The 12,590-nt window shown below is 51.5% G+C and overlaps 8 protein-coding genes across 8 annotated transcripts; 3 read left to right on the top strand and 5 right to left on the bottom strand.

Annotated features, from left to right (window-relative positions):
- Positions 1-134: 134 nt before the first annotated feature.
- On the bottom strand, positions 135-1,389 carry An16g02730 (uncharacterized protein; the record flags this gene model as incomplete). Its single annotated transcript, XM_001397549.3, has 4 exons — positions 135-221; positions 273-301; positions 352-539; positions 593-1,389. 4 exons carry the CDS (start codon positions 1,387-1,389, stop codon positions 135-137), a joined length of 1,101 nt encoding a protein of 366 aa, XP_001397586.3.
- A 224-nt stretch (positions 1,390-1,613) lies between these two features.
- On the top strand, positions 1,614-2,696 carry An16g02720 (hypothetical protein; the record flags this gene model as incomplete). Its single annotated transcript, XM_059744998.1, has 5 exons — positions 1,614-1,672; positions 1,766-1,846; positions 1,915-2,076; positions 2,147-2,252; positions 2,490-2,696. 5 exons carry the CDS (start codon positions 1,614-1,616, stop codon positions 2,694-2,696), a joined length of 615 nt encoding a protein of 204 aa, XP_059604760.1.
- Positions 2,697-2,820: 124 nt separating this feature from the next.
- An16g02710 (hypothetical protein) lies at positions 2,821-3,517 on the bottom strand (the record flags this gene model as incomplete). Its single annotated transcript, XM_059744997.1, has 3 exons — positions 2,821-2,930; positions 3,019-3,109; positions 3,362-3,517. 3 exons carry the CDS (start codon positions 3,515-3,517, stop codon positions 2,821-2,823), a joined length of 357 nt encoding a protein of 118 aa, XP_059604759.1.
- A 206-nt stretch (positions 3,518-3,723) lies between these two features.
- Positions 3,724-6,405, bottom strand: An16g02700 (uncharacterized protein; the record flags this gene model as incomplete). The annotated part of the gene is made up of 5 exons (XM_001397546.1): positions 3,724-3,801; positions 3,864-3,950; positions 4,015-4,316; positions 4,368-5,646; positions 5,746-6,405. 5 exons carry the CDS (start codon positions 6,403-6,405, stop codon positions 3,724-3,726), a joined length of 2,406 nt encoding a protein of 801 aa, XP_001397583.1.
- A 272-nt stretch (positions 6,406-6,677) lies between these two features.
- An16g02690 (hypothetical protein) lies at positions 6,678-7,691 on the bottom strand (the record flags this gene model as incomplete). The annotated part of the gene is made up of 4 exons (XM_059744996.1): positions 6,678-6,782; positions 6,881-6,958; positions 7,282-7,410; positions 7,530-7,691. 4 exons carry the CDS (start codon positions 7,689-7,691, stop codon positions 6,678-6,680), a joined length of 474 nt encoding a protein of 157 aa, XP_059604758.1.
- A 274-nt stretch (positions 7,692-7,965) lies between these two features.
- An16g02680 (uncharacterized protein) lies at positions 7,966-8,898 on the top strand (the record flags this gene model as incomplete). Its single annotated transcript, XM_059744995.1, has 1 exon — positions 7,966-8,898. One exon carries the CDS (start codon positions 7,966-7,968, stop codon positions 8,896-8,898), a length of 933 nt encoding a protein of 310 aa, XP_059604757.1.
- A 509-nt stretch (positions 8,899-9,407) lies between these two features.
- Positions 9,408-11,146, top strand: An16g02670 (uncharacterized protein; the record flags this gene model as incomplete). The annotated part of the gene is made up of 2 exons (XM_001397543.1): positions 9,408-9,549; positions 9,615-11,146. The coding sequence occupies 2 exons, from the start codon at positions 9,408-9,410 to the stop codon at positions 11,144-11,146; spliced, it is 1,674 nt and encodes a 557-aa protein (XP_001397580.1).
- A 115-nt stretch (positions 11,147-11,261) lies between these two features.
- On the bottom strand, positions 11,262-12,519 carry An16g02660 (uncharacterized protein; the record flags this gene model as incomplete). The annotated part of the gene is made up of 3 exons (XM_001397542.3): positions 11,262-11,289; positions 11,392-12,250; positions 12,312-12,519. 3 exons carry the CDS (start codon positions 12,517-12,519, stop codon positions 11,262-11,264), a joined length of 1,095 nt encoding a protein of 364 aa, XP_001397579.3.
- Between the last annotated feature and the right edge of the window lie 71 nt (positions 12,520-12,590).

The following is a 12,590-nucleotide window of genomic DNA, read 5'->3' as shown; positions in this document are numbered from 1 at the left end:
AAGATTAGACAGCACATACACAGAAGCGCTAGTGAATTAAGCGAGTGGTTCGGTTGAAGAATCCGACCACTGCTTTCGTTTGATGTAGCGTTTATGCTAGATTTACTGATGTTTCCACCTTTAGTGCCTGAGCGTTATTTGCCGTTGGCATTCACATACCCCTCGACAGCCACTGGCCATCCATTTACATAGTGCAGATAGTTCCATCCCAAGTGCGCGTCCTGTATTGCGTTAGTATCATCCTGTCAATGGATAGTTAAGGCTAGACTCACTCCCTGTGCGAAACCAGACGTAGTGTTGACTGCAAGCTCTGTTAGCTGACTTCCCCACAACAGTGGACTGTAAACGTACGATAATGGTAATACAAGACATCGGCTTCGCTGCCATTGTTGATCAACACGCCCACTCCACCAGGGGCATAGACAATTCCATGGTTGGAGCCGTAGACGATGGTACCACCGCCCTTGAGGGTATCATGGCCATCCTTATCCACGAAAGGACCTGTCGCACTCTTAGATCTACCGACCCGGATGTTGTACCTGTTGTAAATGTTAGCTACCAAGTTCTCGAATAGAAGATCATGTGCACGTACTCGTCTCCCATGGGCGGAAAAGCGTGAATATCAAAGTGACAACATTTGCCGTGACTGAACCACAGGTAGTAGTAAGGCGCCTTGTAAGTCATGAAAGAGCCCTCGATAGGCTTGGACTTGGCATCTGGGATGTAGGCCAGGTTGGTCGCGTTTGGGGTCTTCGGGGTTTTGACGGAAAGGAGATCATCAGCCAATGGCACCGAGAAAATACCATGCCAATAGCTCCCGTAAAGCAGGTGAGACTGTCCGGTCTGTTGATCGGTGATGAATGCGCCGTCTATCGCATTGGATACCGAGTAAGGATAGATGTCCGACAGGTCTCCCTTGCCGGTGTTGACGACAGCGCCATGGTCCGTCCAGTTTCCACCGACGGGAGTATCCGAAGAGGCGACTCCAATGGCGCTGTCGCGACTGCCGTTCTCGCTGATCGCGTAGAAGCAGTAGAAACGGTTGTCGTGCTGAATGGTCGTAGGGGCCCAAGGACGAGAGCGGTTCTGTTTCGGGATCACGCTGGAGTCGTCCAGGACGGTCCCGACCTGTTCCCAAGGCCCACTGAGGGAGCGGGCTCTGTGAATCGGAATGTGCACACCACCTTTGTACAAGTAGAAATAGCCATCATGCTGAATGACATTAGGGTCATGAGCAACGATGTTGCCCAGGTTGGGAAGGGGATAATCTTTGGTCTTAGAGAAGGACTTGGTGTCGATCCCGGCGAGTGCACTCGCCCGGGGCGCCAGTGGAACAGCGTTCACTGCATAGAGCAGGAAGAATAAAACGGAAAGCAGGGATGGCAGCATTGTGATGCTCTTCATGGATGCTGAAATCAAGATATCTGCAGAAAAGGAGTGGCGCGAGGAGAATAGTCCTCAAAAGTTCACAGAAAAGAGTAGTGCTAGTATAGCAGAAGTGACATGAATGACTGAAACGATGGGCCAGCGTCCAGCAAGAGGGGATCTGATCGGGATAGATCAGTGACAAGGATCCAGGGGAATGGGGCCGGAGCGAACCGGCCCCATTGAGGATGAGGGTGTTGGAATTGGAGGACAAGGCAGATAGGGACGCAGAGCTAGACCAGGCAGCGTGCCGTGGGCGGCATGATTGGTAGTGAGAAAGACCGGGAACTGAAGCTAGTCAAGGGACTAACGGGGCCAACAAGGCTTAGCTGTATGACAGCGCAGACGCACAGAATAGCCCGCTAAGATTCGGCCCACGAGGCTGTGGGAGTAAGATTAAGCGCCTGAAATCCGTTTGCAAGTGAACGACCATCATGGCGAGAGTCCCTATCATATAAGGCGAGATAAGTAATGGTAAATAGATGGAAGAGCGGATGGGATAACAACGAAGCACGTCACCAGCGACAAAGTTGGCGAGAAATCTAGATTCGCTCATGACGGCAATCGTTCCAAGAATAGGCCCAGTCAAGCTTTCGCTTTAACCTTCACCCCAACCCGTTACACGGAATACCATTACCGCTCTCACCGGCTGTATTACCTGTACCCGCCCGATGTCTAGTATCTAGCCAATCAACAGCCCGGGTTGGTCAGAACCCTGCAGATCCAGATCACCCACGGCTGGTCACGACCCTGCATGCAGTGCATTGAGACGGTCTTCATACCGTCAATACCGTATAGATCGAACGGAGGATACCACAGCCGCTAAGGTAATATGCCTGCCTAAAACATAGTCTTTCTTCTCAGTGTCTCGTATTGAACCCAGACTGCAGGACGCTAGAAAATTCTGCTTCTGCTCATGGATCTTTTTCACATGGGATCAGTGTGGATTGTGGATCTACTTGGATGGGATGATTGTATTGTGGCATGTTACATCCATCCTGCCTGAAGTCATTGTCTAGCAAGGTGAGACAGCCCTGGTCATGATATCAGTGATATCAGTGTAGGAAGAGTCAACTGTCCCCCACAACGCATCAAACTGCATAATCCTGCCTGCCACATTCGAGAAATGGCCCCGCGGGAGAGGCGTTGAGAAACCCGCTGCATCCTGTGCTGTCAGCCTGTATTCCCTATACAGAGTGGGGTATTTCTACAGAGTATCAGCCACACACAGAGTTTACTACTACCTCGGTGATAGCGACAGCGATTCATAGAAGTAAAATAGTTCACCTTAGTTCACTGTAAGGGGAACCAAATTATGTTAATCGGTAAGCTAGAGCGCTAAGTAGTCTACTACTGTAGTGTTTGTTGATCATGCTAAGCAATTAGCCCCCACGCTCAGCCTCTTGCTCGGTAGAAAACAGCATTGAGGGAAATCCGATGCAAAGCCACAGAGAACCATCGGATGGAAGCAGACTCTTCGAACGGAAATAGAAGGGCAGAGTCTCCTGTAGATCATCTTCAGCCCTGTGTTTGGTGGAAAGGGAGTAAGTGTGCATGTTCGTGGTTTCGGGGTTGAAGAGTTTATCGCTCTACCGGGGTTTGATGGTCGGATCGCAGCACTGCCTGAAGTCAATTCTACAGTGGTAACTCTCTTCGCACTCCTTACATCTCTACTCGACAATTTCTTCTACCCTACAATTTCTTTTGCCAGGTGTCAAAAAATCCATCAACCAATTGATGAGTTGGGCTCCTCATGCCAGCGACCAATACAATCAATTAGGCCGACAATAGAATACTTTTAGCATCCCTGCTTGTTATCAAACGCCCTCATGCCATGTCCGAAGTATGACTGTAGATTTCACTTCTTTACTTGCTCCTCAATCAAGTATCCCACCAGGAACCGCAATCTGTGGCCCAGCAATGGCAAAATCCTTACCAGTTCTGATATCATCCGATCTGCATCGCGGTCGGGGCTGTCGATCCCTCGGTCCACTTTCCCTGTCGTGTAGACGAATGACGGTTCGGCTGTTGTGTACAATGACTTATTGTTGACATCGATAATTACAAAGTGAATGTGTCCAATGATCGCCATCCTGTTTGTGTCTAATCGCTGCGCAGTTATTGTGTGGCGTCATGGTCATAGATGATCGGTGAGAGATCACGATCGTATCTGCAGATAGAGATATTGTGTTCATACAGAAAGATAATACATATTACAGTAATCCGGGGAATGGGCGTACACGGAGGTGTTGGTACAGTTACATACAGTCGTCATGATAATATAGAGGAATTTTTACATCATTGCTGCAACGTGAATCCGGTTAGGTCGCCCCAGTCGAAGGCGTCGAGGAATGGATCTAAATCTCCTCCCGGTGGCTGTCGTGTCTTGTTAGGCCATTGCTCCTGTGACAAAGATACAGAAAAAGGGATAGGCTTACCATCATGCCAAATTGGGGAGTTTGCCCCATGCTCACGTCAGGGACAAACGGGGGTGCCAGTCCAGGGTTTGCATTCAAGCTGGGAACCTATCACAACCAGGTCAGTACAGACTTCATCTGCTTGGAATGTAAAGAAGACAGGAACACTCACTTGGTTGGTTTTAAAGTTGCCCAATCCCCATTCGCCTAGATGGGCGCAATTGGCGTGTCGTGTAAACAGGGTCTGCGCAAAAAGTATGACTCGCTCCACAACCTCCTGCTTGTAGATCTGCGCCTGGCTCGGCCAGAGACCTACTTTGACCAATGCGACAATGGTCGACATGAAGAAATATTCCTTAGCTCCCTTGACCACAAGGAGAAGGCGGGATTCGAGACACGTCAGGACCACCTCCACCAGGGATATCAGAGATTCAGGGAGTCCAGGGAGGGTGCGGGTTAGGAAAGTGGAGGCGCCTGCTGTATATTAGCCATCGGGTGCAAACGCATAGGAATGGCGAGACTCACCGTTAGTGATTTGCCCCTGATGTAGAAGCTCGCAGATAGTGCAGTACGCCTGCATGGTCCAGTCACCCATATTGCAGAGAGACAGCCGTTGCGAGGTTTCGCGTAAGCGCCGTTGCGTGGATAGAATCATCGACGCTACTTCTAAGCGAGCCCGAGCGGACGGTGTAAAGAGGGAGTCTTTTGGCGCCTCGATGGCGAAAGGTGTGTGTATGGATAGGAGAGAGTGTCCGATTTTGTTTTCCAGCATTGCTCGGATAAGGATTCCGCGGTGCGCGGTTTGAAAGTTGTCCACGTCTGAAGTCGGCCAGGTCGGGATCTTGGAAAGGTGTCGGTTCAATTCGAAGTCAAAGTGCAGGATATCTTCGTATCGGCAGCTAATTCGTGGGGAGTGCATTAACGCGCAGGCCTTGAGCCGCAGCGAAAGGGATTGTACGAGGACCGCTTGGAAGGAGCAATCCGTCATGACATCCAACGGCTTTGCCGTCGGAAGCTCTGTGCTGTCCTCGTGGATCTCGTCGTCATTAATGTTGAGTGCCGGGGCCGTGTCGTAATCAGCTTCCTGGATTGACGGTGGCATGCCTCGTTCGAGAGATACCTGTAGATCGATTTCAACGATCGTGGTCCATATCCGTCGGCGCATTTCCATATTGAAGACGGAGATCCTGCTATACCGGGTCGGATCCCGATGATATCCGGCCATCATGGCTTGCTTGACTAGCGTTCCCGTCGCAAGCCAAGCTTGGCTGCGTTTCATGCCATGGATGTTGAGGGCGATGATCAGCAAGGTATTCAGGCGGAGACTGGTCAACTCCGGGCGCTTGATATGCGCGTTCTCCATCCACTTCTCGGCATGCAGGACCCACTCGACGGCCGTATAACATTGCAGATGCCCCTCGCTCTTCATCTGCAGCGTCTGGAAATCGGCGAGGTTCCATGCACAAGAAAGCACTAGGAGAAGCTGCACCACAAAGATCGGCGAGACCATATCTGGCGATTCGCGCTGCGCCCAGAACGTTTCCAATTCATTGAGGAATGATGGGATGTGAAGGATCCGGTGGGTGGATTCGATGTAGGTGCAGTACAAGGTGACCAGCTCGTCCACCACTGCACGTGATGGGAGCATTGGAATCAAGGAACTTGTTGTGGGTGTGGGAAATGGCGTATTCAGAGGCTTTTTCTTCCAGACCCCTTTCCTTACTCTCATCAAGTCGGGCCGCAACGCTGACAGATGCGGACTGGCTTGACGGATCTCCTCCGCAAAGGACCTGAGGTCAGGGAACTACAGAGACATTAACATCCGGCCAATTAAGAGTCAAAATTAGGGGCCCCCTCATAGATACCGAGCTGGCAAAGATAAAGGAAGCAAGGGAAGAATTACCTGCGCGATAAGGTTGGCAAAAATGCCCGACCCATTGAAACGGGTTTTGGTCTCTTTACCTCGCATCATGATCCGAGGGGAGACGTCCAGTTGCTGCGACGGCGATGTAGGAGTCTCATCGTTATCGTCGGGGTAGGGTTGAGAGTTGTTGGAATGATGATGGGATTCGGGCGGGTGGCGGGGGCGCTGGAGCAGCTCGGTGTTGACATACGGCTCCTGGTTGACAGCGGCCTTGGGGGCACCCAAGACGGTTTCCAGAAATTTATCGCGTTTTTCCTCGACGGGATGCGAGGGATGACACCGAGAGGCCAGACTGCTTATCCCCGAGTCCGGGGTAGGGTGGGCAGTCGCCCGATCAGCCTGGGGCATTTGCACCGTGGTTGTGGGACCTCGCTCGGAGAAAACGGGCGAGGCAACTGTATTGGGTTGCTGCCAGAGGAAGCCATCCTCATAAGTGCATTTATTGGGCGTCTTGCTCTTCTGACAGCGACTGCATACGGGATACTCACGATCGCAGCGGAGTTTTCTGCTGCGACACTGCATACATGCCATGGTGCGCCTGCGACGTTTCCTCACCCGTTGCTGCTCGGGCGGGGGTTCATGGTCGGGAGGAGCAGCAACAGCGGCCCCCAAAGGCTGCTGCTGGTGAAAGTCGGCCATACTGAACGGAAGGGATACTTTTTCTTTTTTTCATCGGAGAAAACTGCTGGAGAAGGGAGTGACTTGCGAAGAAAGAGTTAGTTGGGCCCCTCTCTCTGTGATTGTCTTTGTGTATTGTTCTTTTTGTTTTTTGTTTCGGGGGGGAGAGGGGGCAATCTTGTGTGTCCTCGGAGGGACGCCCAACAAAGCTCACTCAGTCAGTGTCAGTCGCTCACTTACTCTGGACTCTCTGTCTCACTCTCGGTCGGGGTCGGTCGGTCGGCCGCGGCAGTTCAGATAAGTAAGAGAAGAAGCGAAGTTGCTGGGCTTACGTGTTTGGCCCACCGGCCCTTTTCCCCAAAACGGGCAGCTTCTCCCGGATGGGTTTCAGACCTTCCCTGAAAGGTTAACGATCTCCGACTGAGCCGTGTGGTGGTTCTTGGGAAGATTTAGGCAGAGATCAAATCCCCTGTCTTGTTATCTGTTAAGTGTTAACCTTATCCAATTGTCTTGTTGTGTCGGCAGTGAATCGTGGGCACTGACGGATTATGACTGCTGAGGTTGCAGCCACTCCCTAAGCGGGGATTCATCGGACGGGAAGAAAATTGATGAGAAGAGAGAAAAAAAACTCTCTTCTTCCTTCCCCCTGACCGAAGTAAGACAGTCAGACAAACTCTCGAACTCAGACTGGTTCGAGCAACCAGTCACTGCGCCTCGTTGGACTCCATCGCGTTAGTCATCCGAGTCACCACAGCAGCCAGATCAACTAAGTAGTTAACTAAGAATTAACTATGAGATTGAGAGGGTCTCAGGGTTCTTGCCTGTCTCAGTCTAGTGGCAGGGGTTCCAAGGGTTCCAGCGCACTTTTCTTCTTATTTGGATTTATACTTAACTTACTATAAGCTTAACAAGGCTTGATGGGGAATGGCCCGATGTGGGAGAGAGTAAAACACCCCCGGGTGTGATTTCCACCAGCGGGTTCACCGAACTGTACTTGAGCTCCATAGAAGACCAATGTAGATAGTCCTTAAAAATTGTCAAGGTCTTGTCAATAGATTAGGCAGAAAAGAAATTGTCGAAGACAGCAACAGTGGAGATCGGAAACCATCTGCCATGTGCTTCGTGTAATGGTTCCATCTTTTTACAGCCATCGCTAACCTTGTGAAACGCACGGCAAAAAGGGACCCTGAAGTGGGCTGAAGGATTTCCGTCTCTGACAACTTCTCTCCTCTAATTGGAGAATTAACCTTCACTACGGAGTACTTAACGCACACCGAGTGCCAACGGTCGGAGCGAACAGGTGCCATGACTCCGTATGATGCGCGATGGCGCAGAGGGTAAGAATTGGGATGCCTGGCAGGCACTCCAGACTTGTATGGCCCCAACTCCTCCGATCGGGGATAGGCCTCGGGATATTCGTACAAGGCCGTCTCCGAGTCTTACTGCCGTAGATGATATAAATATTGAAGGAGACAAAATTGAACCTTTCGCATATTAAATCTAAACTCTTGAACTATCTTTTTGGTGATCCCTGGTTTTGTGCTCGTACATACACAAGCTGTGCTTAGCGAGACAATCGCCATGTTCCGATCACTTCTCTCGCGCGGTGGCCTTATCCGCAACGACAGCTACATCTTCCCGACCGTCGACCCGACAGAAGATGGTCCGGACTGTAAGAGGGATTGCGCCGACTGCACTGTGCAATTTCCCTCCAAAGTGAAGGTCGAAACCTCCAAACCGCTATACGGCCATATCAAGGAATTTCACACTCATGTTCTAGTCGCAACGGGGAAATCGGACTGGACCGAGAAGGTCGAAAATGAGAAGGGTTCTTTAATGCAGGCCTTTGACGAATCCGCACATCTCTCCAAACATGGCGTATGTCTACCCCGGAACTTGTCCTCTCTGAAAGTCCCTGCTAATCGCAACGAGCGCTTCATGATCTCCGCCTCAAACCTGACACCCCCAGAGACCGACGATGAGACAAACCAAGGAACCACAGTACTACTCTTGCCATCGTTCACCTTTATTGATGCCGTCAAACAAAGCGATGTCAACGAAGTGATCACTCGGTTTATGGACGCGCCATTGTCCCAGAATGGCGCCATCCCCGCTAATCCAGAGTCCAAATTGAACCCCCGGCCATGCGAGTACGACTACGTGGTGTTGCTCTGCTCCCACAAACGACGCGATGCTCGCTGTGGAATCACTGCCCCGTTAATCAAGAAAGAATTGGAGCGTCACTTACGGCCTCTGGGACTCTACCGCGATGCGAACGATGAGCGCCCCGGTGGTGTGGGGATTTTCTTTGTTTCCCATGTGGGCGGTCATAAGTTCTCTGCAAATGTTCTGATCTATCGGAAGGAGCAGCAGCAGATGATCTGGCTGGCTAGAATCAGGCCTGAACATTGCGAGGGACTTGTCAAATACACACTACTAGAGGGCAAAGTGGTACATCCTGAGACGCAGTTGCGTGGAGGATTTGATAGGGCTCGGGGGTTGACGAGCTGGTAGTAGTCTTCACGTTTTCTGTACTAGCGAGATATATATATATTTGACTAAAACCGACTAAGAAATAATAGATTAATGAGCGATGATCAATGGGTTTCTTTCTTTCAGTTTCTAGTTTCTCGTACTCCATACAGATGTAAATACAGAGATAGAATCTTGGCTCAGAGCTGCCAGCAGAAATTCCATTCCATTTTTTACAAAATATAGAATTGACAACTACAGACTACTCAAGATCTCCACTATATGCAGTCGACGTCAAATGATTGCGAGTGCTACTCTATCATTAAGGACACCGATTGGACAGACGTCACTCCACGCGGGTGCTACCCGCGTTAATTGATTTCGCGCACGCGACGGTCCAACCGCCGGGGCTCCATTACCCATTACTAGTTACTCCTGACGCACGGCTTTCACTCCCTTGGACCACCTCTACAGACTGCATTCCTACTTATCGACAGTCTGTTCTTACCTATCCCTCCACATTCATCTATTATCGCGACCAACATGCAATAATGGCGACCGTCATGGCTCCGGAGATGGCAACCCAATCCGCCAGTCTACGCGCCGAACTGAAAGAATGGGAGCGAGCTTTTGCGGACGCCAATGGAGGGAGGAAAGCCGAAAGAAGCGATATTAAAAAGGTCCCTGAAATTGGTATGAACATTACTCTCCATCCAGCTTTTTCCATCCACCATCCAACTCACAATCGCACAATCTAGCCGCAAAATACAAAGAATACTCCCGCCTAAAAGCCCTCGAGACATCATCATCCACCACCAAGACGGACAAAAACCCCGTCCAACTAGAAGAACGGCCCAAGAAGCGCAAACACACATCCCCCAACGGCCCTTCAACATCTCTTACCACATCAACTCCCCGCAAGACCGCCAAAGGCGCCGCAGCATTCGAAACGCCCTCCAAATCCCGCCCCGTCGCAACATCCCACCCCTCCGAAGTCGATCCCTACGACTCCCCCTCCGTCCTCCGTCGTCTCTTCAGCCCAAGCACACATCAAACCCCCCTAAAGACAGCCATCGGCCCCACCCCGCAACGCGACGGCAAGGCCCTCGGCCTCTTCGACCTCCTCTCCGAGTCCGGCGGCAGCACCGCCACTCCATCCGCAACACGCATAGCCAGTCTCCGCGACACAGCAGTTCAGACACCCTCACGCCGAAGGAAACAGCTCGACACGATCGCCGAAGAAGGCGAAGATGAAGACGACGACGAAGACGACAATAGTCCCAGAGGAGCACGCACCCCCGCATCATCAGGCAAGAAATGGATGCTCTCCACTCTCTTCGCAACCCCAACGACATGGCGCTACGCAATGATGGAGAACGAAAATCAAGGTCCACGGTACCCAGCATACATTCGAACCGACGACACAGCATCAAAACAGACAGAGTCGCACGCCGGACCCAACGCCGAAGAAACCCCTTCGTTCCTCCGCCGCGCAACAGCAACCCGCTACAATCCTAACAATAACGCTGCAGACGACGGCGGCCTTAGCCCCATAGCCGTGCGCAAGAGACCCCAATTCGTCGGAAAAGGTCTCTCGGCTCTAGTCCAGGGACTCCGCGATATGGAAGAAGAGCAAATGCAAGATGACATGGACATACTGCATGAAATCGAGGCCGAACAACAGCAACAAGCGGCAGGAACCATCACAGATAGCCAGACACAACAACAATACCCGCCTACCGAAGAATCCCGCCCATTCAAAAAGAAGGGCCAGAAACGAACCACTCGCAAAGTGCGCATGAAGCCCGTTACCGCGAAACCAAAACCGGAGCCCCAGTTACCCGCTTCGGACAATGAAGAAGAAGAAGAGGATAATGAGGCGGACATAGTCCCCGAAACACAACATCTCAATATCCCAGGGACTGAAACGCACGATACAGACGACGAACTCAACTCAATCCATTCTATATCAGGGTCCGAACCGGACTTGGACCCCGACTATGACTACGATGAAGAGGAAGAGGCATTATCTAAGCCTCCGGCAAGGAGTAAGAGTTTCTCGGAGAGAATGAAAGAGGCGATTGAGGCGGATAAACCGCAGGCGCGAGAGAAGGAGCAGGAGCATACTGAGAAGGAGAAGAAGAAGACGAAGTCGAAGGCTCAGACGCAGACGCAGACTCAGCCGCGTGCTCGGAAGGTCAATCCGGCGGCGCATGCTAATTATCGGTCTTTGAAGCTGCGGAATAGAGGAAGTAAGGGGAGATACGGGGGACGGTTTGGGAGGAGGTAGATGGTAGATGAGGATAGATTACAGTAGAGAGGATACCCAATGTTGTCCCTGTGACGCTGTCTGCTTGGGACATGATACGAGCAATGACTATGACCATAGCATAAGTATATAGTATTCATACTTGAGATACCATATCACTTGAACTATATATTGAGAAGCAACTGTCTATTTGTCTAGTTATAGTACTTCAAATACAACATAGATAGTAGTCCGTACACCTAGCCTTGCTTCAATCGGGAACATACCGATCCCGGGCATATTGTACCCGTCTCGCCTGAGCCACAGCATCCCGAGACGACCTGCCCCCTCTCCGATGATACGGCGGCTTATTCACCCGCCCAGAAGAATTAGGAAACCGAGGTCCCCTATTATCTCTATATACTGGCGTAGCAGTTCTACTCTCCTCGCGCTCCCGCCGCGAAGGATGAGCATTACCACCACTACCCACGGTATCCTCATACTGGACATTCCGATCCCAGTCCTCAAGAGAGATATAAGGACTCCTCAACCAAGCCTGCAACTCATGCAGAAACAACCGGGCATTCTCCCTGCCCAGAAAATCGCGTAACAGCTCCTCCGCCTGCCCAGCACTACCCTTAATATCCACAGTTCGTAGAATAGCAATGATATACTCGAGTAGAAACTCTGCGTTATTGCCGCGCCGGTTTTCGAGTCTCTGCTGACCGGGGCGCGCAACCCCTCCGCCTTGTCGGTCCTCTGATTCTGGGTTGAGAAACTCGAATACTTGCAGCTCCCGGCGGATCCATTTCCGGGCTCGGGAGACGAGGTCTTCTTCGCGATTAAAGCGCTCCGGAGTCAGTTCGCGGTATTGTGAAAGACGGTTGGAGCCGACACGGAGGGAATAGAGTTGGTGTCGGTAGATGTGTTGGCGGCGGCGGAGCGGGTCGGTGGACTGTTGTTGTTGTTGGGGACGGGGGCTGCGCGGACGGCGGGGTCTGCGGGGTGGGCGATGATGTGAGGGTGTTGGTAGGTGTGAGGTTGAGGAGGTGCTTGTGGTGTCGCTTGTGCTTGCTGGGAGTTGGTAGATCTTGGGGCCGTTGATGTCCTCGAGGTTGTATTTCACTGATGTGATTTCACTCTTGCCTATATCTAGTCAGATATTTGCTGGATAAGGATAGATTTCTATCACAGGGAATGTACATACACAGCGGACAGTTGCGACGCTGTTCCAGCCAGCTCAGCAAACATAGAAAGTCAAAGTTCGCATGGCGACATGGCACCGCGATGGCGGCTTCGGAGATGGGTTCGAGACAGATCACGCACGGGTTAGCGTCGTGCTCGCCTTCATCGTGCGCTACCTCTTGCAGAGTCCGCTGGAGGATTTCCTGTTGCAGGTCGACATCATCGGACATGGGATCGACACCCGGCCGCTTGTTAGAAGCTTGAGGACGGGTTGATGGGTGTCATGGAGCGATAAGTTGAA

Source organism: Aspergillus niger, assembly GCF_000002855.4.
Source record: "Aspergillus niger supercontig An16".
NCBI classification, from domain to species: domain Eukaryota; kingdom Fungi; phylum Ascomycota; class Eurotiomycetes; order Eurotiales; family Aspergillaceae; genus Aspergillus; species Aspergillus niger.
This window is presented reverse-complemented; position numbering and strand designations above follow the sequence as displayed.